General features: G+C 46.1%; 2 gene segments (V, D, J or C); both read right to left on the reverse strand.

The window, feature by feature from the left end:
• Positions 1 to 23,936, reverse strand: part of LOC132868321 (immunoglobulin heavy variable 3-33-like) — a 33,840-nt gene extending 9,904 nt beyond the window's left edge. Inside the window, 1 exon segment of the V gene segment in view lies at positions 23,894 to 23,936. Coding sequence covers positions 23,894 to 23,936 — 43 coding nt within the window.
• On the reverse strand, positions 10,507 to 11,316 carry LOC132868319 (Ig heavy chain V region 914-like). The segment is given in 3 exon segments: positions 10,507 to 10,525; positions 10,876 to 11,179; positions 11,271 to 11,316. Coding segments are annotated over 3 exon segments (369 nt in total).
• Positions 23,937 to 25,341: the final 1,405 nt, after the last annotated feature.

Genomic DNA, 25,341 nt, shown 5'->3' on the forward strand with positions numbered 1-25,341 from the left:
ACTCTTGTGGTCATACCCTTGACCTCGTCATCACAAAGGGTCTTACTGTTTCTACTACTGTTGTTGACCTGGCCTTATCTGATCATTTTTGTGTTTTCTCTGATGTTTCTATTGCCGCTTTTCCACTACAAACGCGGCTGAGCCGTGCCGTGCTGAGTCGAGCTGAGCGGGGCTGTTGGAGTTGCATTTCGACTACAACCGTGCTGAACCGTGCTGGCTGGAAGTGGGTGGACACATTGGGTGGAGTTAGCGAAAGTGGGTGGACATCACGTGATGTCGTTAAGCGGCACAAACAGTGACATCAGTGAGCTTTTAAGCGGTAGTCTCACGACCCGAATAGTAAACAATAAACATGGAGGACATGGAGTCGTTAGTGTTGCTGGTCTTGGTGCTGTGGCTTGTTGTCACTGACAACGCCAACAGATACTGGCAAGAGCGTATAGATGAGGCGAGGCGCATAAGGCTTCAGAAATTCTCGTAATTTGTAATTATTCTTCTTCCGGGTTTGCGGTGTTTACAGATCCCAGCGTGCTCGCGGGGCATGTGTGGGCATGTGAGGACACTCCTTCTCACCAATCAGTGCACAGGGGAGTGTCTGCTCACGCCCCCAGCCTCACTCGGCTCGCTTTGGCTCGCTTCAGCCCCACTCCAAAACGGTGCGAGTTTTAGGGGCTAAGCAGGGCTGAAGCGAGCCGAGTCATGCTGTTTTTTGGTAGTCGAAACGCGAGCCGTGTCAGGCTGAAGTGAGCTGAAGCGAGCTGAAGTGAGCTGAAAAAGGGTAGTGGAAAAGGGCCATTAGTCTCCTCACATTCAGAACAGCTCAACGACTATGGGTAGGAGAGTCATAAAAGACAACACATGTGTTCTCTTTGAGCAAGCTCTCTCTCAGAACTCAACCAAAATGTCAGACTCTGTAGATGATTTACTGGAAATTTTTAATTTAAATATGACCCAAATTATGGATGATATTGCTCCATTCAAAATCAAAAGAGTCAATGATAAGCAGAAAGCACCATGGAAGCAGTACCCGGCTGTTAAACTGCTAAGGAGAGAATGTAGAAAGACTGAAAGAAAATGGCGCAAATCTAAACTTCACATCCATTATCAAATCCAGAAAGAGATGCTTTGTAATTATAATTATGAAATTCGTAAAGCAAGACAGTCTTTCTTCTCCAACATCATCAACAGGAATATGAACAATGCCCGTGTGCTATTTTCAACAGTAGAGAAGCTAACTAATCCCCCACCACAATTAGCACCTGAACTTCTCTCAGTTAATAAATGCAATGAGTTTGCATCCTTCTTCAAAGGTAAAATTGATAAAATATGGCAGAATATTGCTCATAATATATCTCAGTTGCAAAAAATTGAAAAACTGCAATCACCAATGACACAGATAGATAACTTCAACACAATGTCAGAATTTTGTTTAATTGATTATGAGACTCTTGAAAAAACTGTACAAAATCTCAGTTCCGCAACATCTGAATTGGACATTCTGCCCACCAACTTTTTTAAGTCTGTTCTTCATCTTATAATTACAGGTGTGCTTCAAATTATAAATACATCCCTAGAGACTGGCGTTGTTCCTGTGTCCCTGAAAAAAGCCATTGTAAAGCCCCTACTTAAAAAAAAAATCTGGATCCTTCAGTATTAAATAACTACAGGCCAATATCAAATTTACCATTCATCGGGAAAATCCTTGAAAAAATTGTCTTCAATCAATTAACTGCCTTCTTGATATCAAACAGCCATTTTGATAATTTTCAGTCAGGATTTCGTGCCAATCATAGCACTGAAACAGCGCTGATTAAAGTTATAAATGACATACGTCTTAATACTGATGCAGGCAAAACATCGGTCCTGGTATTACTGGACCTCAGTGCAGCTTTTGATACTGTTGATCACAACATACTGCTATATCGACTTGATCACTGGGTTGGATTGACTGGTAAAGTTATCAATTGGTTAAATTCATACTTAAAAGATAGAAGCTTTTTTGTTACCATGGGAAATTGTTCCTCAACGTCAGTGTCCTTGACCTGTGGTGTCCCCCAGGGGTCGATTCTTGGACCATCACTATTCAACCTTTATATGCTCCCACTTGGGCAAATTATCAATAACAATTCAATTTTGTATCACTGCTATGCAGATGACACCCAAATTAATTTTGCTTTATCACCTAATGATTATGCCCCCCTTGAATGTCTCTACCAGTGTATCGATCAAATCAACAACTGGATGTCACAAAATCTTCTTCAGCTGAACACAGATAAAACAGAAGTAATTCTATTTGGAAAAAAAGATGAAAGACTCAGGATTACCACTATTCTTGACACAAAAGGGATTAAAACTAAAGAAATGGTTAAAAATCTTGGTGTTTTCATTGACAGTGAGCTAAACTTTGACAGTCACATGAAAGCAATCACTAAAACGGCATTTTATCACCGAAAAAACATTTCCAAACTAAGAGGACTTATGTCAAAAAATGATCTGGAAAAACTGATACATGCCTTCATCTCTAGTAGGGTTGATTACTGCAATGGCCTTTTCACAGGCCTGCCAAAAAAGACCATCAAACGACTTCAGCTGGTTCAAAATGCAGCGGCTAGGGTTCTCACACGAACAAAAAGAACAGAGCACATTACTCCAATTCTAAGGTCCCTTCACTGGCTTCCAGTAAGCTATAGAATTGACTTTAAAGCATTGCTGCTGGTGTACAAATCTCTAAATGGTACAGGGCCCAATTACCTCTCTGATATGTTGCAGCGGCCTAACCCAGTCAGATCTACCAGATCGCAACAGAAAAATTTACTATTAAAACCTGTTGTTAAAACAAAGTATGGTGAAGCAGCTTTTAGCTACTATGCAGTGCAGCTATGGAACCAAATGCCAGAGGACATTAAAAATGCTCCTGCTGTTGGCAGCTTCAAATCTAGGTTAAAGACCAAGCTGTTTTCAGATGCTTTCTGTTAAATAATTAATATTGTCTTCTTTACATGTTTTATAATCTTTACTTTTACAGTCTCTGCATGTTTCAAATTTTACATAATTTTTATTCTATTTTATTCTGCTGTTTTTTCCCCTATTTGAACTTCTACTTCATTTTATTATTTTATTTCTACTATTGTTTAATTCTTATTATATTTCTTCCCATTTATTTTATGTAATTGTATTCTCTATTGTTTAATGTTTTGCTTTTACTTCTGTAAAGCACATTGAACTGCCACTGTGTATGAAATGTGCTATATAAATAAACTTGCCTTGCCTTGCCTTCAAATCTACACCGCAAACGAATAAAAAAAAATTAACACGAAACTCTTGTAATTTGTGGGATTATTTAGTTTTTAGTTTGCCATGGATGGATAAGTTTTGTCTCTTGTGGTCATTCTGTTATACTGTACACTGTATGAGGTGGTTTTGTACAGGGATGTTGTTGATTTGTCTCACTGTGGTCTCCGAGTGCAGTAATACACAGCTGTGTCTTCACTCTGCATGTTCTGTCCCTGTAAGGTCACAGTGTTACTGGAAGTGTCTTGAGAGATGACAAACTTGTCTTTCAGTGAATCTTTCTTGTTAATACCCCCATTATAATAAATGGTGTTGACCATTCCAAAGATTTTCCTGCAGGTTGTCGAATTAAGCTGTAGTGGCTGCTGCTATCAGTGATCGAAGCTCCAGACACTCTACAAGTGATAGTTAAATTCTCTCCTGGCTTTATCACCACTGAGTCTGGCTGGATGAGCTCAGTAGCACAGAACACATCTGTGAAAAGAGAAAAAGAAAAGGTTGACATGTTGAACTGAAAGGATCAGATGAACTCATAAAGCTTCGATCCAAACACTCACAGGGGGTGAGAGCCAGCAGCAGCAGTGGAGCTGAAGCAAACATGTTTGTATTGAAGGAGGACGAATGAGAACCGCTTCCTCTCGAGATAAGCACGGTGCTAATATTACAAGAGGAGATGGAGATTTGCATAAACATTACAGAGGAGCTGTGTTGAGTGCAGCTCTGCAGATGTTCATCACAGTCACATCACATGTCTCGATTTAACATCAATTTAATCTCATCTCATCTCATCTCATTATCTCTAGCTGCTTTATCCTTCTACAGGGTCACAGGCAAGCTGGAGCCTATTCCAGCTGACTACGGGCGAAAGGCGAGGTACACCCTGGACAAGTCGCCAGGTCATCACAGGGCTGACACATAGACACAGACAACCATTCACACTCACATTCACACCTACAGTCAATTTAGAGTCACAAGTTAACCTGTGATGTGCCAACAGGAGACTGGAGTGCGCCACTAGCAGAGGAGCTAAATCAATTCTTTGCTCACTTTGAAACATCTCAGCAGCACTCATCTGCTCCTGCCCTGCCCCCACCACCACACAGTTCCTACACCACTCCTTTCACTGTACAGGAGCATGATGTCAGATGGGTGCTCCTGGCAGTGAACCCCAAGAAAGCTGCCGGCCCAGATGGTGTACCTGGTAAGGTGCTCAGAGCGTGCGCCCACCAGCTCGCCCCTACCTTCACCAGGATCTTTAACCTCTCCCTGGCTCAGACAGTCATCCCACCCTGCCTAAAATCTGCAACAATAATCCCAGTGCCGAAGAAGTCTCCCGTCACCAGCCTGAATGATTACCGTCCTGTGGCCCTCACCCCGGTCATCATGAAGTGCTTCGAGAGACTAGTTCTTCAGCACATCAAGGACCACCTCCCCCCAGACTTCGACCCCTACCAGTTTGCATATCGCACAAACAGATATACAGAGGACGCCATCACCGTAGCTCTCCACTCTGCGCTAAACCACCTGGAGCAGCAGCAGAGCTACGTCCGCATACTTTTTGTGGATTACAGTTCAGCTTTTAATACAATAATCCTGGACATCCTTATTAGAAAACTGGACACTCTTGGCCTCCCCCCTCTCACATGTGCCTGGTTAAAGGACTTTCTTACTAACCGGCCCCAGACTGTGAGACTTGGCCCCCACTTCTCCTCCACCCGCATGTTGAGCACCGGCTCTCCACAGGGCTGTGTGCTGAGCCCCCTCCTGTACTGCCTCTACACCCACGACTGTAGTTCGACCCACAACAACAACCTCGTCATCAAGTTTGCTGACGATACCATAGTGGTCGGACTCATCTCAAAGGGAGATGAGGCAGCCTACAGACAGGAGGTCCTGAAGTTGGCAGCCTGGTGTTCAGAAAATAACCTCGCTCTGAACACCAAGAAAACCAAAGAGCTCATTGTTGACTTCAGGAAGCACAGCACCGACCTAGCCCCCTTCTACATCAACAACGAGTATGTGGAGAGGGTCCACACCTTCCGGTTTCTTGGCGTCCTCATCTCTGCCGACATCTCCTGGTCAGTAAACATTACAGCAGTCATTAAGAAGGGTCAGCAGCGGCTACACTTCCTGAGAGTCCTCAGGAAGTACAACCTAAACTCCAACCTGCTGCTGACCATCTACTGCTCATCCATTGAGAGCCTGCTGAGGTACTGTATTACAGTATGGTACAGCAGCTGCACTGCTGTAGACAGGGAGAGGCTCCAGAGGGTCGTTAAGGCAGCACAGAAGATCATTGGCTGCCTTCTCCCCTCCCTGATGGACATTTACACCTCCCGCTGCCTTCGCAGAGCTAAGAACATTATCAAGGACAGCTCCCACCCTGGCTTTGATCTGTTCGACCTGTTGCCTTCAGGGAGGCACTATAGGTGCATCAGGACAAAGACAAACCGATTCAAAAACAGCTTTTTTCCAAAAGCCATAACTGCCCTGAACTTGGATATGGTCTGACTTTATAGTCTATTTATTTTACTATGTGACTCTCCTCGTGCAATAATTTATAATGTGCAGTACTTTATAAGGGGCTTTCTTTGTGCAATACTTTTATAATGTGCAATATCTCACTCCATAATGTGAAACGCAACACATTCACCTCAGGACTGTGCACCTTACACACAACACATTCACCTCAGGACTGTGCACCTTACATACAGCACGTGCACCTCAGGACTGTGCACCTTACACACAGCACATACACCTCAAGTCTGTGCACCTACCTTACCTTGCAATACTTCATAAATGTGTAATATTATATTTTATTTCATTTTATAATGTGACTCTCTCGTGCAATAATTTATAATGTGACTCTCTCTGTGCAATTATTTATATGTGCAATGAGCAACACCTCACTCCATAATGTATAACACAACACATACACCTCAGGACTGTGCACCTTATCCCCCTTACACACTCTTCCCCCCTTTTTTCCCCCTTCCTCTCTCTCTATCTCACTCTACACACTGTTTTGCACTGTTATTGGAGATGCTTTAATCTCATTGTACATGTGTATAGACCCCTTCACATGTTTGTAAACAAACCGACCGTTGCTAGGATGCGCGGACTCAGAAACAATGGCGCTGCCCATAGACCGGCATTATGAGCTGTCAGATTATGCAAAACAATTGTCGTTACAAGATCGAGAATGCTACATAAATAAGTTAACTCTAACAAGTGGACATCGCCTACCGGATCCGTATTTAATTAAAGAGTGGACGGACGATGTTAGTAAGTTCCCTGGTATACAATGGCCAGATATATACTCGTACCTTATTGACAAGACTTCAGTGTACACCCACGAAAAACTTCGTGCCTACAAGTCTTTAGACCAACACTAAACAGCAATTTGCAGGAGGTAACGGCATGAAAGGAATGATAGTGTAAAGAGTGCAGCTAAGAGAAATCAGAGCTGCGTAAAAAGCGAGAGGCAGAGACCAGAAATGAAACTGAACAGGGCGGGAGCTAGGTTAGAGCAGTCAACGTAAGTTGGCATTTAGAGTGAGGGCACACAATTTTACCTTTCCATCCTTGCTTTAAAATTGTGATTTTCAGCATACACAAATAATGATGGCACAAAATCTGGACTGCTTAAGTCAAGCGAGACCTCTCCTACAAACAAAATTGCATGCAAAGCTAAGTTAACATGCTAACAATATTCATTACATTGTGTAACTATGACCCAGCTAATCAGACAAATGTTACCAAAGTATTTTGCTACATCAATAAACGAAGACTAGAAAGAATAAAAAAGAAAGATTTAATAAATAGCCTGATCTTACCTGTGATGAAGTGGGCGCTGCAAACCCGCGCATTTTTGATAGTGCTTTCATCCCAGTCTACACGTTTGATGGCTTGTAGCCATAGACATTGGCGATTTTTTTGGAATGGGTGACATCCTGCTGGAATTCTGTACATTTTAACCCCATCACTGCTATGATTCTGACACCCGACAACACAACAACTAGGCATTTCTTCCAAATATTTCTTCTCATCTCTACCATCGCCAAAAGTCAGTCTGACCGTCGCTGAGTCTTTTTTGAGTCCAGGCTGCGCGCGCAATTTCCTCTTAAGTATGAATGACGTTTACTGCGAAGGGGTCTATAGTGACAATAAAGGCATTCTATTCTATTCTATTCTATTCTATTCTATTCTATTCTAACCTAACCTGCATGTCTTTGGACTGTGGGGGAAACCGGAGCACCCATGTGAGGAGTATGGTTGGAGAAATATGAATACATTATTTGGAATGAACAGAAGATAATGTGGACTGAACTGATACAAATTGGAGGTTAGTTTTTTAGGAATCTTCCAGTAAATTTGGTTGAGATTAGAGGTGTGTATTGGGACTGGGATGACTGAGTTTGTTGGGTGAAGAACCATCTTAGCCACAATTCACACACCATGCTGACACTGATGCCATTTCTACCTCTGGGATTTTTTCCAGTGTTTCCAGGGGTAAAGTGATCAGGTTCATAGAGATGTATCTATTTTGAAGAAAAAAATATCTAGTTCAGGCCACTCCAACGTTTCTGTTAAATCCAGAAACACACATGGATATTTGGAGCACTAAACAGATACAGAGAATGTTTTCCTGTCTATCAATTACAGCTTAAGCAGCTTCAGTTAGTTCAGATAAAATGTGTGTCTGGTTTTTGAACAGCTGCTTCCTCAGCTCCAGTCACTGTGTCTGTTCAGGAGCAGTAATAAACCACAGTGTCCTCTGTCCTCAGACTCTTGGCATCTAAATACTGTGTGCTTGCTGGGACATCTTCTGTCATGGTGAACTGGTTCTTCACAGACTCTGCATATATTGCTTGATTATTGCCTGTATTCATCCTCTCAATCCATTCCACAGCTTTCCCTGGTTTCTGTCATATACAGTGTATGTTGGAGCTCGTCATTGAATATCCACTTATTTTACTAGAGATCTTCACAGTTTCTCCAGGTCTCTTTACTCCAGCAGGAGACTGGTTCAATCTGATCTTAGCACTGCAAAAACCTGCCAGATAAACAATCAGAAACAATCATGAACGCATTCAATCATACACTCAGTGGGAAACATAAAGAAGTCTCAGAGACCTTGTGTTAACATGAGGATAAAAATGCACTGCTGAATGATGCTCAGCCCCATAATCAAACTCTGTGATGGCTGGAAGTTCTGGAATTCAGTTGGGTGACATGAGCTTTAGCTGAGCAACAAGCTGATTTTTGCAGAGCAAATAAGAACAGGATGGATTTGCATTGACATCCTTTTAACCAATAGAGTCAGGTCTATAATATGAAGATCCAAGGGCTGATTTTGCATGTGCCGAGGATGAGAGCGATGACACATTTTACAATTTGTCAGTTCAGTTTAGTGGCTGTTTTTAATAATTGGTGAACATGCAAGTGACCTTCAAAGTTCTTGTAATTTCGTAATTTCCTTCACTTTAGAGATGGTTGTTAAATATTAATGAACATATTTTATTGAATGAATCAATGTTTATCATCAATATCTATATCAGTGTTTATAACATACATGTTGAAGGTGTCTGAATTGATATGCTGAGTGTGTAACTGCTGTTATTCAGACGATGTCTCTGCTCCTAATTCTGAGAGATAATACTTGTGTCCTTTCTCATTTCAGGAAAAAAAGCAAGTTTCATGAGTTTAACCTCAGAAGAAGTGAGATACTGTCCTCTATAGGTGCAGAAACGTTTACACATTTATTTTAAATCTTCATGAAATACTCTGTGAAATGAAGAGATGAATAAAAGGTTCAATATGATGAATCGTGAAAGAATATAATTTTAATGCACTTCTTTGATCAAAACTACACTTTGTGTGTTTGAAATGATACAAGCTATTAAAACTTCATTCCAGTGAAATTTATTTCAAACATAGGGAGGAGATTCATCTGATGGAGAATGTGTGGCGTTTAATGGAACAGAAGCCTATTTATCAAATGTTATAATTTTCAAACAAACATTAAAGTATCAGTGAAAGAGGATTGATAAGTTTTGTATCTTGTGGACATTCTGTTATACTGTACACCAGTGGCGGCTGCTGGTTTTTAAAACAGGGGAAGCCCATTTTACGCATTCATCGTAAAACCTGTAGGCCGGATATCAAAGCATAGAAAGGTGTGCCCCATTAGCATAGTGAACTAGACAACCCTACCTAGTGGCAGAAAGTATTTTTGCTTGTACATTTCATGTTATAGTCTGGCTTGCCAGGCTAGTGCCTCATATCCTTAATCAAAAATATCAAACATCCAAAAATCACTGGCTATTCAACGAAGAGCCTTGAACATCATACCTTGATATGCAACACAGAGTCTTTAACACAACACCCAGCTGTGCAACACATCCTTGAACATCTTCTGCAACACAGTCTGGAAATTCATAACCAGGTAGGCTATGCAACACACAGAACCTTGAATAGCATACCCAGGTATAACCTATAACACAGAGCCCACCATTCTCTTAACATTACTGAACAATATACACACTTCAGATTCATGAACATGAACACTATTTATACACAAATTCTGCCCTCCGCTCCTTTTCCAGAAAATGGTCGGTCTGTGACCCTGTCATACCAGCTGGTTGTGCTTTCCAGAGACTTCACCAATTTCTGTTAGCAGCTAGCACTGCAGATCCCAATAAGGCTCAAGCTAGCCTACAACCAGATTGAACTACAAATGAAATAAATGAGTGAATTCACGAATGATCAAACTGATAGAATGGATGAAAGTTAACGGAGCACAACGAGTAAAATTTACATTTATTTACAGAGTAATGTACAGAGACATCAATGAGAAGAAACGTTTATATGAAAAGAAATTCGGACAGCACTTTGGCACACGATTGCACTTTCTCGACATCCGCTAGGGACTGACTGATCATACTTCCGTGTTCCTCGACGAAGTACCGCCCTCCTCATGTCTTTCAAACACTACCTCCAATAATCCTTTATCAGCCCGGCTTCTTGTCCCTCCCACTGTCTCGTTTAGTCACAGAGAAGCCCGGCTTCCCTGGAAGTGATGATTTTGTTGATTTTAACCAATTACAACTAGCCGAAATTGGCTGTTCAGAGCCGTCTCGTAGACTGCAATGGATACCTGGCTCCCACTCAGTGTTGCCAGATACTGCTGACGTTTTCCATCCCAAAATATGTTCAAAACCCACCAAAATGCACTTAAAACCGCCCATTCTGGCAACACTGCTGCCAGTTCATAGAGCCCATTGAAATAAGAAAGGTTACAGCCTGGCAGCAAAGGTGATTCTCGTAGCGAACTGCAAGTTCGTCAGACATCACTCAAATAAGTTACAGGATAGTTATGAACATAAATACAATCTTGGGCATATATTATGTTATGCAAGTTATTGTTTTAATGAGAATTCAACGTCGTAGATGCCGCAGTTTGGGGAGAGAATTTTAGGGGAAGCTCGGCTTCCCTTGTTGTCTCTGAGAAATCGCCCCTGCTGTACACTGTATGAGGTGTTTTTGTACAGGGATGTTATTGATTTGTCTCACTGTGGTCTTCGAGCGCAGTAATACACAGCTGTGTCTTCAGTCTGCATGTTCTGCCCTGTTAATGTTATTGTGCTGCTGGACGTGTCTCTGGAAACCTGAAACCGGCTTTTCAGTTTCTCACTGTAGTAAGTGCCACCAGCAGCACATATCTCTCGGATCCACTCCAGAGTTTTTCCTGCAGGTTGTCGGATCCAGTCTGTACAGTAGCTGCTATCAGTTAATGAATATCCAGACACTTTACAGGTCAGAGTCAGTGACTGACCAGGGGTTAATACTGTGGATCTGGTCTGGATCAGCTCAACACAGTGAACACCTGGGAAAGAAAAGTTATTTTAATGTTGGAAAAGCAAAAAGCTGTCAGTAAAAATAAAACTGTATTCAATGTCAAATGTAAAAACACTTACAGTGTACGGCTGCCAGCAGCAGCAGCAGGAGGGATGTAGAGATCATGGTGTGTGTTGAAGAAGAAGAAGTAAAAGCTCTTGGTCTTCACTGCTTAAATATATAACAGGGAAGGACATTTGCATGGAGACACTCCTTATCTTCAGGGAAATTTGATGGTTTCTTCGAGATGAGAAAACCTCCCATCTCTCAAATATCTCTGTGAGTTTCAAAAATAATAATTTGGACCAATTATTTGAACAGTTAAAAAGATGAAAATAGTTGTTCAGGGGTGAGCTTATGGACTATTATCTGTTTGCAGGTCAATTTATATGAAGCAATCATATGAGAATATCACCACAATCGGGAATGAATAAAACACAACAGTTATAGAGTGTGCAGTTTCTCATCTCATCTCATTATCTCTAGCCACTTTATCCTGTTCTACAGGGTTGCAGGCAAGCTGGAGCCTATCCCAGCTGACTACGGGTGAAAGGCGGGGTACACCCTGGACAAGTCGCCAGGTCATCACAGGGCTGACACATAGACACAGACAACCATTCACACTCAAATTCACACCTACGGTCAATTTAGAGTCACCAGTTAACCTAACCTGCATGTCTTTGGACTGTGGGGGGAAACCAGAGCACCTTGAGGAAACCCACGTGGACACGGGGAGAACATGCAAACTCCGCACAGAAAGGCCCTCGCCAGCCACGGGGCTCAAACCCGGACCTTCTTGCTGTGAGGCGACAGAGCTAACCACTACACCACCGTGCCGCCCAGTGTGCAGTTTTCGAAAAATAATCAACGATGGGGTGAATTGAAAAAAAAATCAAAGAATTCCACGATAAGATTCACTTTTTATTTAGAAATTTCAAATGACTGCATTCCATTTTCTCTCAGCATTCATTCATTTCTTGATGTGAGAAATTATTCTGACACATTGTCCTACCAAAGTACAAATCACACAAAAGGATAAACATCAGAGCCATAAATTTAGTGTTTGTTTGTCTCATCTCATCTCATCTCATTATCTCTAGCCGCTTTATCCTTCTACAGGGTCGCAGGCAAGCTGGAGCCTATCCCAGCTGACTACGGGCGAAAGGCAGGGTACACCCTGGACAAGTCGCCAGGTCATCACAGGGCTGACACATAGACACAGACAACCATTCACACTCACACTCACACCTACGGTCAATTTAGAGTCACCAGTTAACCTAACCTGCATGTCTTTGGACTGTGGGGGAAACCGGAGCACCCGGAGGAAACCCACGCGGACACGGGGAGAACATGCAAACTCCACACAGAAAGGCCCTCGCCGGCCCCGGGGCTCGAACCCAGGACCTTCTTGCTGTGAGGCGACAGCGCTAACCACTACACCACCCGTGTTTGTTTGTGAAATTTGTTTATCATGTTTGGTATTTGGAGGAAACATTGCATGAACCCAGTAGAGGATTATAGACTTGAAGCACTGAGATAATTAGAAATGATAATTGCAGCTGTCTGCCTGTCTTTTAGTGTGTGTATTTGTTTTCCACACATCATTCTTCTTCTGCCATCAGTGAGACCTCATGATATCAAGTCAAGTCAAGTCAACTTTACTGTCAAATATGCTATACATGTTCATCATACAGCACAGATGAAATTTCAGTCCTCTCTGACCCACGGTGCAAACAGGCAATGAAATAAATAAAAACAGAATAATTGAAATCAACAATATAAACAGTATAATAAACACTCTCGATAAGAACTAGACATAGACTAAACACTCGTGTGTGTATATATATATATATATATATATATATATATATATATATACTGTACATACACACACATACACACACAAATTGGTGCAAATAAACAGTCAAGGGCACTTGAGGTTGTGGCAGCGGGGGCGTGGTCAAGCACCGGCCTGTGACAGGAGGGCGGAGCCAGGGAAGGTGAGTGGCAGAATCGCTACACCTGACGGTAGTTAACCTGTGTTTTGTGTGTGTTTTCCCAGTAACCGCTCCCTATTTAAGGAGGCAGAGAGAGAGCAGAGGGAGCGCAACCCGGGACCAGATGCAGAGAGTGTGTGTGTGTGTGTGTGTGTGTGTGTGTGTGTATGGGCTTACGCCACAGTAGACTGAAAAGTTGGTGGAAATAAATAGCCTTCTCTGCCTCGAAGCGTGTCCTGCCGTCCTCTGTGCTCCACCCACACATTAAAAGTGCTACAGTGGTGCTGAAACCCGGGAAAGGTGGAGCACCACCTTTGCAGCCCCATGGAATCCTCCCCGTTCGCGGACTTGGTCCACGCCCTCGCCACGGCTCAGCAGAGCCAGCACCAGGCACTCGTCACGCTCCGAAAAGAGCAGGAGCGACGCTTTGAAGCCCTGGTGCTGGCCCAGCAGGAACATCGAGAGACGTTCCGGCATCTCCTCGCGTCGGCGGGATCCACCAGTGCCCCGGCCGCGGGCCCGTCTCCCCTCACCATGACCAAGATGGGCCCGCAGGATGACCCCGAGTCATTTATCACCTTGTTCGAGCAAGTCGCCGAAGCCTCGGGGTGGCCGATGGAGCAGCACGCAGCGCGCCTCCTCCCCCTCCTCATGGGAGAGGCGCAGCTGGCCGCACTACAGCTCCCCGCCGACCGCTGGCTGGCCTACGCCGACCTTCGGCGGGCCATCCTCCAGCGCGTGGGGCGCACGCCCGAACAACAGCGCCAGCGCTTCCGCGTGCTGCGGATGGAGGAAGTCGGCCGGCCATTCGCGTTCGGCCAGCAACTCCAGGATGCCTGCTGGCGGTGGCTGAGGGCAGACGATCGCGACGCCGAGGGAATCATCGATCAGGTGGTGCTGGAGCAATTCATCGCCCGCTTACCAGCTGGAACCGCGGAGTGGGTCCAGTGCCACCGCCCGGCGTCGCTGGATCAGGCCGTAGGACTGGCGGAGGATCATTTGGCGGCTGTTCCGGCGGCAGGACGGCCAACGACGCTGCCTCTTCTCCCCTCTTCTCTCTCTCTTTCTCCCCCCCCTCTGTGTCCCGTCCTCGCCCCATTCCCCCACCACGGAGGCGGGGGCCGGCTCCACCCCAGCCGGCCCGCCGCACCCGTGGTGCCCTCCCGTTTCTCCATTCTGTGTCTTTCTCTCCCCCCCCCTCAGGTGAGTGAGCCCCAGAACACAGCTGCAGAGGGAAGGCCCGGGCCAGTTTGCTGGCGCTGCGGGGAACCGGGCCACCTGCAGCAACAGTGCGCAGCTATGGAGGTGGGGGCGGTGGTGCGGATCCCTGACATGCCAGAAGCTGCCCTCGATCGGGCTGGAGCGTATCGCATACCGGTAAGTGTACAAGGGGCTACATATCAGGCGTTGGTGGATTCGGGTTGCAATCAGACCTCGATCCACCAAAGCCTGGTGCAAGACGAGGCATTGGGGGGAGCACAGGGGGTGAAGGTGTTGTGTGTGCATGGGGATGTTCACAGATACCCATTGGTGTCGGTCCACATATATTTCAGAGGGGAAAAATCCATAGTGACGGCGGCGGTTAATCCTCGCCTTACCCACTCTTTAATTTTGGGGACTGATTGGCCGGGATTTCAGGGTTTAATGGCACGCCTAGTAAAGAGTGGGTCCTGCTGGTTGACAGGGGAGGGTCCCGGTGTCGCTTTGGCTGGAGCTGCGGTTGCAGAGCCGTCTACGTCATCTCCGCGACAGAGTGAGGAGCCGCCGGCTCCTCCTCTTTCTATTGGGGAATCCCTCATGGATTTCCAACTGGAACAATCGCGAGACGAGACTCTGCAACACGTGTTTGACCAAGTGAGAGTAATCGATGGTCAAATGCTCCAGCCAAACGCCACCCCATCCTTCCCCTGTTTTTCCATTTTGAAGGATAGATTATACCGAGTGACGCAGGACACTCAGACGAAAGAGCGAGTCACCCAGTTATTAATTCCAAAGAGCCGCCAGGAATTGGTATTCCAGGCGGCTCACTTTAATCCCATGGCTGGACACCTCGGGCAGGATAAGACACTCGCCCGGATAATGGCCTGATTCTATTGGCCACCCAGCAGCCATTCCAAAAGTGCCCTTGCGCCCTCTACCATTAATCGAGACCCCGTTCGAAAGAATTGGGATGGATCTCGTCGGGCCATTAGATCGGTCAACACGAGGGTACCGCTTTATATTGGTTCTGGTGGACTATGCAACGCGATACCCGGAAGCGGTGCCTCTTCGCAATATCTCAGCACGCAGTATTGCAGAGGCCCTCTTCCACGTCATCTCCCGGGTTGGAATCCCGAAAGAGATTCTGACTGACCAAGGCAGCTCGTTTATGTCACGAACACTGAGCGAACTGTATGGGCTACTGGGTATTAAGCCGATCCACACCAGCGTTTATCACCCACAGACGGATGGTTTAGTTGAACGGTTCAATCGCACCCTCAAAAATATTATCAAAAAATTCGTAAGTGAGGACGCACGTAACTGGGATAAGTGGCTCGAACCCTTGTTATTTGTGCGAGAGGTCCCCCAAGCCTCCACGGGGTTCTCCCTGTTTGAATTATTATACGGGTGTAAGCCGTGCGGCATCTTAGCTGTACTGCGGGAAAATTGGGAGGAGGGACCTTCACAGAGCAAAAATAAAATTCAGTACGTTATGGACCTGCGCGCAAAACTCCACACGCTCACCCACCTAACTCAGGAGAATTTGCGGCAGGCCCAGGAACAGCAGGTCCGCCTGTACAACAAGGGCACGCGCCTTAGAGAGTTCACTCCGGGAGATAAGGTACTCGTCCTGTTGCCCACGTCGAGCTCCAAATTAATTGCCAAGTGGCAAGGACCCTTTGAGGTCACATGGCGAGTCGGGGACGTCGACTATGAGGTTAGGCGAACGGACAGGGAGGGGGCACTACAGATCTACCACCTCAATCTGCTGAAACTCTGGAACGAGGAGGTCCCCGTGGCATTGGTGTCGGTAGTTCCGGAGAAGGCGGAGCTGGGGCCGGAGGTTCAAAAAGGGACATTGGCAGCACGTACCTCTCCGGTCCCCTGTGGAGACCACCTCTCCCCGACCCAACTCACGGAGGTCGCCCAGTTGCAGGCCGAGTTTTCGGATGTGTTCTCGCCCCTGCCCGGTCGCACTAACCTCATAGAACACCACATAGAGACGCCCCCGGGGGTGGTAGTGCGTAGCCGCCCTTACAGGCTACCCGAACACAAAAAAAAGGTGGTTCGGGAAGAACTTCAGGCCATGCTCGAAGTGGGCATCGTCGAGGAGTCCCACAGTGATTGGAGCAGCCCGGTGGTCTTGGTTCCCAAGGCCGACGGCTCGGTCCGGTTCTGTGTGGACTATAGAAAAGTCAATGCGGTGTCTAAATTCGATGTGTACCCAATGCCTTGTATTGATGAGCTGCTCGATCGACTAGGCATGGCTCGCTTTTACTCGACACTGGATTTGACGAAGGGATATTGGCAGATCCCCTTCACTCCATTATCCCGGGAGAAAACGGCCTTTTCCACACCGTTCAGCTTACACCAGTTCGTCACACTTCCGTTTGGGCTGTTTGGGGCACCCGCTACGTTTCAGCGGCTGATGGACAGGGTCCTCCGGCCCCACGCCACCTATGCGGCCGCTTATTTAGACGACATTATCATTTATAGTAATGACTGGCAGCGGCACCTGCAACACCTGAGGGCCGTCCTTAGGTCGCTGAGGCGGGCGGGACTCACTGCCAACCCAAAGAAGTGTGCGATTGGGCGGGTGGAAGTACGGTATCTGGGCTTCCACTTGGGCAACGGGCAGGTGCGTCCCCAAATTAATAAGACAGCAGCGATTGCGGCCTCCCCGAGGCCCAAGACCAAAAAGGGGGTGAGACAGTTCCTGGGGCTGGCTGGCTACTATCGTAGGTTTATACCTAATTATTCGGACGTCACCAGCCCGCTGACTGACCTCACTAAAAAGGGGGCGCCAGATCCGGTCCAGTGGACGGAGCAGTGCCAGCGGGCTTTCTCTGAGGTAAAGGCTGCACTGTGTGGGGGGCCACTTTTACACTCCCCTGACTTCTCTCTCCCTTTTATGTTACAGACGGATGCGTCGGACAGAGGGCTGGGGGCCGTTTTGTCCCAGGAGGTGGAGGGGGAGGATCGCCCGGTCCTTTACATCAGCCGGAAGCTGTCAGTGTGTGAGGGGCGCTACAGCATGATTGAGAAAGAGTGCCTGGCGATCAAGTGGGTGGTCCTCGCCCTCCGTTACTACCTGCTGGGGCGCCCTTTCACCCTCTGTTCAGACCACGCGCCCCTCCAGTGGCTCCACTGCATGAAGGATGCCAACGCGCAGATCACCCGTTGGTATCTGGCACTCCAACCCTTCAACTTCAAGGTGGTCCACAGGCCGGGGGCGCAGATGGTCGTGGCGGACTTCCTCTCCCGTCAAGGGGGGGGGGGGGGGGAGTCGGCTGCAGGCCGGACAGGTGCCCGGCCTGAGTCGGGCGGTGGGGGTATGTGGCAGCGGGGGCGTGGTCAAGCACCGGCCTGTGACAGGAGGGCGGAGCCAGGGAAGGTGAGTGGCAGAATCGCTACACCTGACGGTAGTTAACCTGTGTTTTGTGTGTGTTTTCCCAGTAACCGCTCCCTATTTAAGGAGGCAGAGAGAGAGCAGAGGGAGCGCAACCCAGGACCAGATGCAGAGAGTGTGTGTGTGTGTGTGTGTGTGTGTGTGTGTGTGTGTGTGTGTGTGTATATGGGCTTACGCCACAGTAGACTGAAAAGTTGGTGGAAATAAATAGCCTTCTCTGCCTCGAAGCGTGTCCTGCCGTCCTCTGTGCTCCACCCACACATTAAAAGCGCTACAGAGGTATAGCAGGTAAACATGAAATAAGCAGTATAAACAATAAACTAATAGCTGTTAAGGTGAGGTAGTGCGGAATAGTGTACAGTGGTGCTTGAAAGTTTGTGAACCCTTTAGAATTTTCTATATTTCTGCATAAATATGACCTAAAACATCATCAGATTTTCACACAAGTCCTAAAAGTAGATAAAGAGAAGCCAGTTAAACAAATGAGATAAAAATATTGTACTTGGTCATTTATTTATTGAGGAAAATGATCCAAAATTGCATATCTGTGAGTGGCAAAAGAATGTGAACCTCTAGGATTAACAGTTAATTTGAAGGTGAAATTAGAGTCAGGTGTTTTCAATCAATGGGATGACAATCAGGTGTGAGTGGGCACCCTCTTGTATTTAAAGAACAGGGATCTATCAAAGTCTGATCTTCACAACATGTGTTTGTGGAAGTGTATCATGGCATGAACAAAGGAGATTTCTGAGGACCTCAGAAAAAGCGTTGTTGATGCTCATCAGGCTGGAAAAGGTTACAAAACCATCTGTAAAAAGTGTGGACTCCACCAATCCACAGTCAGACAGATTGTGTACAAATGGAGGAAATTCAAGACCATTGTTACCCTCCCCAGGAGTGGTCAACCAACAAAGATCACTCCAAGAGCAAGGCGTGTAATAGTCAGCGAGGTCACAAAGGACCCCGGGGTAACTGCTAAGTAACTGAGATCAAGTTTGCATTAGACCGTATCTGTCTCGTTTTCTTCACGGATGCACTGTCCGTTTACATTAAAACGCCTGGAAACGCCGGGAAACGGGAATTCGCCAGGGTCCACGTATTCAATCCAGATCGTGTCTGGTCCGGTGCTGTGTAAACATTGAGAATACGTGGATACGCGGATACGCTGTGCTGAGCTCTAGCTGGTGTCGTCACTGGACAACGTCACTGTGACATCCACCTTCCTGATTTGCTGGCATTGGTCATGTGACGCGACTGCTGAAAAACGGCACGGACTTCCGCCTTGTATCACCTTTCATTAAAGAGTATAAAAGTATGAAAATACTGCAAATACTGATGCAAATACTGCCCATTGTGTAGTTATGATTGTCTTTAGGCTTGCCATCCTTCCACTTGCAAGTGGTAAGTGACGCGCATGCCCGACATGCACTGAGATCACACACACAGCGGCTCAGTCCCGAATCACAGCTCGTGCGCTCCACTCGCGCGCTCTGTGAGCTGCGCAGGGCTGGAGTGCGCACCCTCCAGAGGGCACTCGCTGTTCAGGGCGGAGTGATTTGGAGTGCAGGATGCCTGCGGAGCCGAGCGTATCCGTGTATTGGCGTTGCTGTGTGCACACGAATCGTGTATTGGCGTTGCTGTGTGCACACTAATCGTTTTCAAAACGTTAATCTGATGATCCGCTGATACAGTCTAATGTAAACCCCACCTGAAGGTCTCTCTCACATTGGCTAATGTTAATGTTCATGAGTCCACCATCAGGAGAACACTGAACAACAATGGTGTGCATGGCAGGGTTGCAAGGAGAAAGCCTCTGCTCTCCAAAAAGAACATTTCTGCTCATCTGCAGTTTGCTAAAGATCATGTGGACAAGCCAGAAGGCTGTTGGAAAAATGTTTTGTGGACAGATGAGACCAAAATATAACTTTTTGGTTTAAATGAGAAGCGTTATGTTTGGAGAAAGGAAAACACTGGATTCCAGCATAAGGACCTTATCCCATCTGTGAAACATGGTGGTGATAGTATCATGGTTTGGGCCTGTTTTGCTGCATCTGGGCCAGGACGGCTTGCTATCATTGATGGAACAATGAATTCTGAATTATACCAGCGAATTCTAAAAGAAAATGTCAGGATATCTGTCCATGAACTGAATCTCAAGAGAAGGTGGGTCATGCAGCAAGACAACGACCCTGAGCACACAAGTCGTTCTACCAAAGAATGGTTAAAGAAGAATAAAGTTAATATTTTGGAATGGCCAAGTCAAAGTCCTGACCTTAATCCAATCGAAATATTGTGGAAGGACCTGAAGCGAGCAGTTCATGTGAGGAAACCCACCAACATCCCAGAGTTGAAGCTGTTCTGTATGGAGGAATGGGCTAAAATTCCTCCAAGCCAGTGTGCAGGACTGATCAACAGTTAGCAGAAATGTTTAGTTGCAGTTATTGCTGCACAAGGGGGTCACACCAGATACTGAAAGCAAAGGTTCACATACTTTTGCCAGTCACAGATATGTAATATTGGATCATTTTCCTCAATAAATAAATGAGCAAGTATAATATTTTTGTCTTATTTGTTTAACTGGGTTCTCTTTATTTACTTTTAGGACTTGTGTGAAAATCTGCTGATGTTTTTGGTCATATTTATGCAGAAATATAGAAAATTCTAAAGGGTTCACAAACTTTCAAGCACCTCTGTAAATGAGCGAGGTACAGTGAAATGTGCAGTCCCTGAGTTCAGTGTGTTAATGAACAGCACCAAGTTTCTGGGTGTGCACATCTCTGAAGACCTGTCCACACCCAGAAACTTGGTGCTGCTCACCCTCTCCCCTGCAGCACCGTCGATAGATAGTGGAGCATGCTGGGTGTGCGCTCTCCTGAATTCCACAACAATCTCCTTCGTCTTCTCCATGTTCAGGCGGAGATTGTTGTCCTTGCACCACAAGGCCAAGCGGCTCACCTCACTCCTGTAGATTGTCTCATCGCCACTGTTGATGAGACCCACCACAGTCGTGTCATCCGCAAACTTAATGAAGAGTTTAGAGTTGGATGTTGGTGTGCAGTCGTGGGTCAGCAGAGTGAAGAGGAGGGGGCTCAGCACACATCCTTGGGAGACCCCCATGTTCAATGTGATGGTGCTGGAGGAGTTGCTGCCGACCTATACAGCCTGTGGTCTCCCCATCAGGAAGTCCAGCAGCCAGTTGCACAGGGAGGTGTTGAGTCCCAGTTGGTCCAGTTCATGAATGAGCTGTTGAGGAATGATTGTGTTGAATGCTGAGCTAAAGTCTATGAACAGCATTCTGACATACGAGTCTTTTGTCTTCAGGTGGGTGAGATCTGAGTGGAGGGCAGTGGAGATGGCGTCATCGGTCAAACGGTTGGACTGATATGCAAACTGGAAAGGGTCCAGGGCGGGGGGGAGGGCAGACTTGATATGCCGCATGACTAGCCGCTCGAAGCACTTCATGAGGATGGGAGTGAGTGTGACAGGGCAGTAGTCATTGAAGCAGGAGGGAGACGGCTTCTTCGGGACCGGGATGATGGTGGTGGCTTTGAGGCATGTGGGGACAACAGCCTGGCTCAACGAGATGTTGAAGATGTCTGTAAAGACATCTGTGAGCTCCTTGGCACAGTCTCTCAGGACACGACCAGGAATGTTATCAGGACCCGGGGCTTTTCATGCATTTGTCGTCCTGAGAGCTCTCCTCATGCTGTCTGGGGACAGCGTCAACACCTGGTCGCTGGGAGGTGGTTGGGTCTTCTGTGCTGTGGTGCTGTTGTCTGCCTCAAAGGGAGCGAAGAAGTCGTTCAACCGATTCAGCAGAGACGTGGAGTTGTCACAGGTCTGTGGCGAGGGCTTGTAGTCTGTGATGGTCTGAATCCCCCGCCACAGGTTCCTGGAGTCTCTGCTGTCGTTGAAATAGTCTGCAATATACATGGACTACTGTCTCTTGGCCACCCTGATGCCTCGTGACAGGTTGGCCCTAGCTGTCCTCAGCCCCACCTCGTCCCCAGCTCTGAAGGCGGTGTTCTGAGGCCACAGGAGCCTGTGGACTTCCCCTGTCAGCCATGGCTTCTGATTGGCCCGAATGGAGATGGTTCTGGTGACCGTAACGTCATCCATGCACTTCCTCATGTAGGCAGTGACGGTCTCTGTGTACTCCTGGAGATCTGTGATGTTGTTGTAGGTGGCCGCCTGTCTGAACATGCTCCAGTCAGTGGTGGAAAAACAGTCCTGGTGTGCCTCTGAGGACCCCTCTGGCCACACACGTATCTGCTTTGTAGCTGGTTTGGTGACTTTAACCAGCGGCCAGGATGCTGGCATTAGTATAACAGTGGAGTGATCTGAAGCCCCAAGGTGGGGGAGGGGGAGGGCTTTGTAGGCGCCTTTATGCATGGTGTAAACATTGTCCAGAGTATTGTTTCCACGTGTGGGAAAGTTGATATGTCCATAGAGTTTTGGAAACACGCTCTTGGGGTTTGCATGGTTGAAATCCCCAGCCAGGATGAGAAAAGTATCTGGGTGGGCTGTCTGCTGCTCACTGATGTGCTGATAGAGTTCATTCAGTGCTTCACTCCTGTTGTTATTGGAGCCGGGAGGGATGTATATTGCTACCAGCAATATGGCTGTAAATTCCCTCGGCAGGTAGAATGGCCGGCACTTAATAATTATAAACTCCACCAGTGGTGAGCAGTGTTTACAGACCACAACAGCATCGCGGCACCAGGCATCACTGATGTAAACACAGAGTCCTCCACCGCGAGTCTTCCCCCCCCTCGACTAGCACTCTGTCTGACCGGTAGCATGTTAGCTGGGCTAGCTGAATGGCACAGTCCGGGACGCTGTCATTAAGCCATGTTTCCACAAACATACGGACACAACACTCACTCAGGCTTAGATGAGCAGATATAATTCAATACTCAGCTTTAATATATTCACTGTCAAGCAACTGATAGATGTTGCCTTGTTTCTGTTCGAGTGGAGGACAAACCTAATATTAACACAAATAATTAAATGTCGTTCAATAAGCTGAACTTTTTTTCACAAGTTAAAACTTTATTGAAAAGCGTTCATGCGATATTCATGATTTAGAAGGACTGAATGAGGAAATCTTCAACACTAATTAATATAAATATTGCTGTTCAGAAGGGGCGGCACGGTGGTGTAGTGGTTAGCGCTGTCGACTCACAGCAAGAAGGTCCGGGTTCGAGCCCCGTGGCCGGCGAGGGCCTTTCTGTGTGGAGTTTGCATGTTCTCCCCGTGTCCGCGTGGGTTTCCTCCGGGTGCTCCGGTTTCCCCCACTGTCCAAAGACATGCAGGTTAGGTTAACTGGTGACTCTAAATTGACTGTAGGTGTGAGTGTGAATGGTTGTCTGTGTCTATGTGTCAGCCCTGTGATGACCTGGCGACTTGTCCAGGGTGTACCCCGCCTTTCGCCCGTAGTCAGCTGGGATAGGCTCCAGCTCGCCTGCGACCCTGTAGAACAGGATAAAGCGGCTAGAGATGATGAGATGAGATTGCTGCTCAGAAATGTTTCACTGAAGTGGATGAGGTTTTTGGTGTCAGAAATGTTTTGGGAAATGAATTGAATCAGAAGAAGATAAAAAGTAAAAAAGTGACTGAAATGGTTTATTAGTTGCATTGAGAGGATGTCTCGAACACGTCTCAAAGTTTTTGTAAGGGGAATTCCACTATTCTGGGTCACTGTGTGACTCTCACGCAGTAATACACAGCTGTGTCTTCAGTCTGCAGATTCTGTCCTTGAATTTTTATTGTGGTAGTAGCAGTGTCTCTGGAGATGCTGAACTTATTTTTCAGTTTCTCACTGTACCACCACTACTATACCTGTAGATGCGTCCAATCCATTTCAGAGTTTTTCCTGCAGGTTGTTGGATCCAAGCTGTATAATAGCTCGTAACTGAATATGAAACCTTGCAGTGGATGGAGAGACTCTGGCCTGGCTGGACTGTCATGGAAGCAGGCTGAGTCAGTTCCTCACCATGCACATCTGTGGAGGAAAACACATGGTGACATCTCACGCAGTCTACGCTGCACATTTATTGTTATTGTAGTAAATGAATGAATTTGATAAAGCACTCACAGGAAGCAGCTGCCAGCAGGAGCAGTAGAGATGGAGAGAACATGGGGTGTGTTATTTGTACTGGGGTCTTCTCTGTTCTCCAAAGTTTAACAGAGACCATCACACCACATAAATAGAGCGATATCCAGCCCTGATGCTTGTATTTGCTTCTCTGATGATGGGAGGAGAACGGATTTCAAATGTATTTAAATCATGAGGAGGAGATTCATCTTATGGAGAATGTGTGGCGTTTTAATGGAACTACCGGTAATCTTTTCAAAGACAGAAAGCTCTTTACCAACTTCCATTCTTTATAAATCAATAATAGAGGGAATTATACATATAGAGAAACTCGCAACAAGGATTAGATACTAAATTTCGGATGATAATTTTGAGGACAAAAATTCCTCTCCTGCCCACTTCTGCATTTATTTTTGTTTGCAATATTTTCTCACAAACTCTGTTGGTTCTTTTCCCCACAATATAAACACATTAGTCCTTTAAAGCACAGTGACGTGAACAAGGATGAAGCACAAAACGTATCACGCAGCATCACATGAGCTCCCAATACACTGCCATGTTTGTGTTTCTGGTCTTTTGTTGCTCCCACAAGCTTCATATATGACCACATGCTCCTCTGACTTTATTAGAGCTGATTCCCCTCCTGATGCACACCTCAAGTCTGGAATTTCCTCACACCGATTTTTTTTGTTCAAAATCAAACATAATTCCAGTCACACTGTTGGACATCAGTCCTCTCTCAATCCTTTTCATCTCTCAGTCACTTTCACCTCAACATGCTGGGCAGATGTTGTTGAAGTAGAGAAACAGTGCCTCTCAGAGGACTTGAAAGCAAAATGAAAAGTAGAATGTTCATGCATTTCTAATGTCACTGAAGATCTACAGAACCCCATTTCCAGAAAAGTTGGTATATTTACCAAGATGCAATTAAAAAAAATCTGATTTGTTAATGAACATGAGCCTTTATTTCATTGACAAAAGTACAAAGAAAAGATTTTCAGTAGAGGTGTTTTTGTACAGGGGTGTTGTTGATTTGTCTCACTGTGGTTGACAAGTGGAATAATACACAGATGTGCCTTCACTCTGCATGTTCTGCCCTGTTAATGTTACTGTGCTGCTGGACATGTCTCTGGAAACCTGAAACCTGCTTTTCATTTTTTCACTGTAGTAAGTGCTCCCATCATACCATATCTCTCTGATCCACGCCAGAGTTTTTCCTGCAGGTTGTTGGATCCAGTCTGTCGCTGCTATCAGTTAATGAATATCCAGACACTTTACAGGTCAGAGTCAGTGACTGACCAGGGGTTAATACTGTGGATCCGGTCTGGATCAGCTCAATACAGTGAACACCTGGGAAAGAAAAGTTATTTTAATGTTGGAAAAAAACAGCTCTAAGGAAGAAAAAGTGTATTAAATTTCAAATGTAAAAACACTTGCAGTGTACGGCT

Source organism: Neoarius graeffei, chromosome 20, assembly GCF_027579695.1.
Source record: "Neoarius graeffei isolate fNeoGra1 chromosome 20, fNeoGra1.pri, whole genome shotgun sequence".
Classification (NCBI taxonomy): Eukaryota; Metazoa; Chordata; class Actinopteri; order Siluriformes; family Ariidae; genus Neoarius; species Neoarius graeffei.